This window comes from Phaethon lepturus, unplaced genomic scaffold (genome assembly GCF_000687285.1).
Source record: "Phaethon lepturus isolate BGI_N335 unplaced genomic scaffold, ASM68728v1 scaffold7326, whole genome shotgun sequence".
Taxonomy (NCBI): Eukaryota; Metazoa; Chordata; class Aves; order Phaethontiformes; family Phaethontidae; genus Phaethon; species Phaethon lepturus.
In genome coordinates this window covers 16,644-21,577 of record NW_010544271.1, presented here as the reverse complement: position 1 = coordinate 21,577, position 4,934 = coordinate 16,644, and the positions used below count along the sequence as shown (strand labels likewise).

Sequence of the window (4,934 nt, the reverse complement as noted above, 5' to 3'; positions counted from 1 at the left end):
AGCTGTTTTGGGCTGAAACAATTGCTGTGTCAGGGGTCACTCCACAAGCCAAATGGCTTTTACAAATACAGGCCACTTCTTTTTGAGTGCTCTCCTGTCACAGAAAAGTTACTTTTTGTCATGTCAGCAATATGATTTATGATAAACTGTAAGAGCCTGACTGAAAGGAGAGAAGGAAGAGTGGTGCAGGAGAAGCAGCTTGGGACATAAACTTTGCACACTACCCTTGCTGCCAAGGTATCAAGAAATCCCAGAGCGAGCTGTTAAGAGCTCAGTCCCCCTTTCTTTTTCACATACTGTTATCAGGGTATATGAACTAGGCAGCTAACATCTCTTTTTAGCACCGGACATCTGGAGTGCTAACCACACACTGTTTTCTTTATAGAGAATGTTTTATTAATTCAATGTTATACAAGATGCCTATTTATACATACAGTATAGATATATACAGTATAAATATGCATATAGATCTTATGATTCTGGACAAATCATAATCAAAATGACATAGTTCCCTGAAAAATCAGACAGCAGGACTCTGTAATCTTTCTGGCCAGCATTCTAGCTCCCCACCCCATCAGAAAGTCCACTTCCTTCCCTGTCAGTTTTCCACAGAAAACTCACCAGGGACATCGGTAACATGCACAATGGGCCCAATAACAAGCTGCTTTGCCTGCTGATGCATCTGCGAGCAAATCCCCTGCTCCATCCGCTGGTGTTGAAGTTGTCGAGCACAACTAAAGCCTTCCATGACGGACCCTGTGCGCAGGTGCAAATACCACCAGCACCATAAGCTGCCCCTTGACCACAACCTTCAGATCTGAAAGAAATCCAACCTCAGAAGGTCTCTGGGACATGGCCTCCCAACTCTCCTACCCATGGTCAGCCTCCACCTTCAGGATCCCAGGGGACAAGGATGACCCTACTGGTCTAGTGCCCCTTGCTGCCCCTATCTTAAAAGGAGGTTTATTATACGATGGGTGCTTTCTTACAATCACTACTACTGCAGCACATTGGTACTGAGCACTTATCACTAAACAGTTGTCCTTTTTGTGGGACTTCGGGAGGTGGGAGACTGACAGCCAGGATGACAAGATGACAGTCAATGTAGTGAATGTAATAGTAAAAGAAAAACAACAGTCTCTTGTACAACAACTCTTGAGTCAGCCCAGGTGATTCAGAGGCTCTGCTGGAAAGTTTAAATAAATGCAGGCCTAGACAAGTGAGCAAAAAAAGACGTAATTAGAAACTGCACATTTGGCATCTTTGAAATCAAGGACTTAAGTTTTTATTTTGTCTTAACTGTTGCATTTTGCCCATGTTTTTTTTCCTCCTACTGCGTTCACAAAGTATCATTTAGATTTTAGCAGTCCACATATAAAGTTATCTTAAAAGCTGTGGTGTGCAGAGACTCTTTTTGTGTGCTTGTTCTGTTGACAGGACCTGCCTTGATTAAATAAGTAGCTACTTAGAACCAAATGATGTATTTACATAAAGTTACACTATTTTAAATACTGCTGTCAAATAAAGTTTTGTTGGAAACAGAGAGATGAGTACACTGTATACGTTCTTGCTTTTTCCAGCAATTTATTGACTTACATATTCCCACAGAATCTTTGGCCTTTAAAATTGCTGTTCTGTTGGAATGCTCTACCAGAATACCAACAACTATGCCACAGAGTGTCACAAATTGATAGCACTGCATGCAATATTTAATCCAAACTAAGTCCCATGAGTCTGCTCTTTTAGTTTTTAAAGTCAGTTTTTGCTTACTTTCAACATTTTATTTTGAAATGGCTATTACGCTTAAAAGAAACAAAGTGATCCAGTAATCTTTCATAATATTGATAACACAGGATTCCCCACAATAAAATCTTAAGAAAAAAATCACAGGAGCACTAAAAAGATAATACTAGACAGTCCCTCCGTTTTTAACCTTTTTCCATCAGTGTGCTTACGCCATTTAATTTTTTTTCTACTCTAAATATAGAGTGTATTACCTCAAACTAAGATTAAAATACAGTTGTGTATTTTAATCTTAATAGCACTTTATAAGGGAACCTTTAATGGAAGGAAGATTGATGTCCACAAGAACAAAGGTGAAAAACTACACACAAATTAACACTACTTACTCTCAAAATATGAGTTATAACACAAGGCCTTGTTATGAGTACATTCCTCATCCCAACAGGAACACAATAGTTTATGGTACTATGATCACAAACCCTACAAATTCTGTCACAGATGCAAAAATTTTTGCAAGCAGAAATAGTTTGGGAAATATGGCACTAGATTTTAAAGCACCCTATGTTAAAACTAAAGTATTTTGGAGGAGAAAATAACCAGTGAACATAGGAAACAGAGTGTTGTAACACTCTGCATGCTAGAGTAGAGTTATTCAAAACTTGAAAAATTACCAGGGCTGATTTTCTGAGTACACACTCCAAAGCGTCACTCAGGTATTTCTTAAGAAAATAGGGAAACCTGTGTTCTGCCAGATGACTTCAGCATGATAGCAGCTACTTACAAATACTCACTTTCCAACTACATATATTTCAACCACTTCTTTTCCAGTCTGCATAGTACCGAAGACTTTTTTTTTTTTTAATTTATTAGGCATGACTTGTTTCAGGTATTATCATTTATCACAGTCCTGATATAACTACTGGACTTTCAGAGCTTCTTTATTTGGACCTATATCCTCTTGACCATTTGAAGAACTGAGAGCAGACTACACATTACCTCTAATTCTGGATCTCCAAAGGTACTTTCAGGGAAGACATCACCTACTGAGTAACCCATATGAAAGCCTGCTGTATCAAGCATGTAAGTTCTAATACACCTGTCAATAGAGAGATTACAGTTGCTTACTCATACTCATTTCCGGATATCAACTATTCCAAGCCCTCCGCTTCACTGTTACTTCTTCAGAGGCACAGAAAAACTGCAGGGAAGCATATGTAGCTGCCAAAGACATCAAATTACACACAAAATAATAAAATATTGTTATGCTCATTCTTAGATCAGTTTGCTGAACTTTGGAAACATGCTCTATCTAGGATGCCAACACTCCCTTCCTGCAGGTTACCTCTCATTTATACCTTTCATCCATTGAGCTTGTTTTACTAACTTGAAAAACAAAACAAACCACCCCCCCACCCCTCATCTATTCCAAAAAAACAAGTCACCTGGATGTGTTTACTGACTTCAGTGAAGTTTAATGGGAAGAAATGTTAAATTACTATAATGGCTATTGTGAATATGAGATACCTGTTTATTTAACAGCTGCTAACTTTAAGATTTCCATTACAAAAGCTTGGGGCTGGGGGAACACAACATGATATGACACCTCAAAAACTGCCTGATAGTTAGTATTACAGGAGGACAGAATTAATAAACGCAGTTTTAAACACTACAGAGCAAGAATAAACCAGCAAAATAACTGGGAGGGGGGAGAAGGCAAGAACGGCTAGCAGTTACAGTACAAAGCCCCAGCTGTTTCAGCATCCTACCCCTAATAACGGCAAACAGTAGATTCATAGAGAAGTCTAAGAACAGGTAAACAGACAGCGGTACTGCTCCAAAATACTCTCCAAGTCTCCAGCTGCCTCAGACAACTGGCTGAGAGCTGGTATCTTCAAAAGTATTTTCCAGGGCTCCCCTGTCAAACCAAAATTACAATCCAAAACTACAGTAAAGTTTGAGAGGGGAAAAAAAATTAAACAACAACAAAAATGAGGGACAACGGAATACAAGAGCCTTGATTTGGCTGGGTGGCAGAAATAGTTAATTCATAGTTGAACCTCATGATTTTCCAAGTCTGCCCTTATCTACCTGTCTAAGCAAAGATGAATTGTACTGTAGGACTGTCCCAAGAACATCTTTTCCACATTAAAGTCAGTGTATCCATGTGCTATAGTTTCAGTGAAAGCATCTTTCAGCAAACGCAATCAAAAATTGGAAGTTCTAATTCAGAGAGTTGTTTCCTAGGCATACTTCGAAGTCAAAGAAAAGCCTCTTCTATTTTGTGTTTATTCTTCTGAGCAAAAGAAACCATACTCCATCAAATTTTTGTCTTCTAATGTTCTCATATGCAAGTTTCTAGGTAGAGGTGGCTTGAAAAGCACATAAGGCATGTAAAAGTAACAAATATTTTCAGACTAGCATAACCATTGCTTTTGCCTGCCCTTTTTGTAAAGTGTTTTGTCCCACGCAGCCTTAGCCTTAACGCTCTGTACGTGTTGTATGTGTTGCAGAGAACTTTTCATAGCGAGAATATTGTTTTAAGTTGACTTCTGTGTACACATAATATCAAAAGAACAGTTACGTTAGAAGATCAGTGGTATTTTCTGTGGTGTTTCGCTTTTGATGAGGGTGAAAATAGTTAGCCTGCATTTGTACGCACAGGCACAGTTTATGTGAACAAATATTTGAACGAGAATTTTCAACTGGCATGGATTATAACACAGAGCTTGTTTAAGCAATAAATACTTGCTCATTCTCTGCCTTTAGCTCTGAAAAGCTCAGGAGTTTCTCTCCTTGACAGACTTCCTGCGGTAACTGGTATAACCGCCCAAAAAACCCCATGAAGAAAGCGAAGTGCTTCCTTACACAAAGGAACAACTGTCACTTCGGCTGCGCAGGCTACGTGTCTGCGTGCACAGGTAGCGCCCGCAGATGCTAAACACCAGCATTCCCATGTGTTGAGCCAAGCAGCTACCTGGTGTTTTTAATTAAAACGCAGTCAGCTGAAAATCATTAATATTGCCAGAGAAAAAAAAACAACCTTTACTCTACTGGGCATGGGTAATAAAGTTTTGGGTTTTTAACTCGCTGAGCTCCACCTGTGAAGGTTAAGATGAAGGTTAGCTCAGAGAGGATTGCAGCACTATTTTGTAGACCCTGTGGTTGCGTATCATTCAACCCTTACCTCCACA

At 39.3% G+C, this 4,934-nt stretch overlaps 1 protein-coding gene across 1 annotated transcript in view; it reads right to left on the bottom strand.

Moving 5' to 3' along the window:
* The window catches only part of LOC104621992 (ephrin type-A receptor 6-like), a 170,830-nt gene extending 166,133 nt beyond the window's left edge, over positions 1–4,697 (bottom strand). Inside the window, exons 1-2 of the mRNA XM_010288632.1 lie at positions 4,609–4,697; positions 2,740–2,839 (exon numbers count right to left, since the gene is read on the bottom strand). Coding sequence (XP_010286934.1) covers positions 2,740–2,839; positions 4,609–4,697 — 189 coding nt within the window. The remainder of the gene's footprint in view (positions 1–2,739; positions 2,840–4,608) is intronic.
* Between the last annotated feature and the right edge of the window lie 237 nt (positions 4,698–4,934).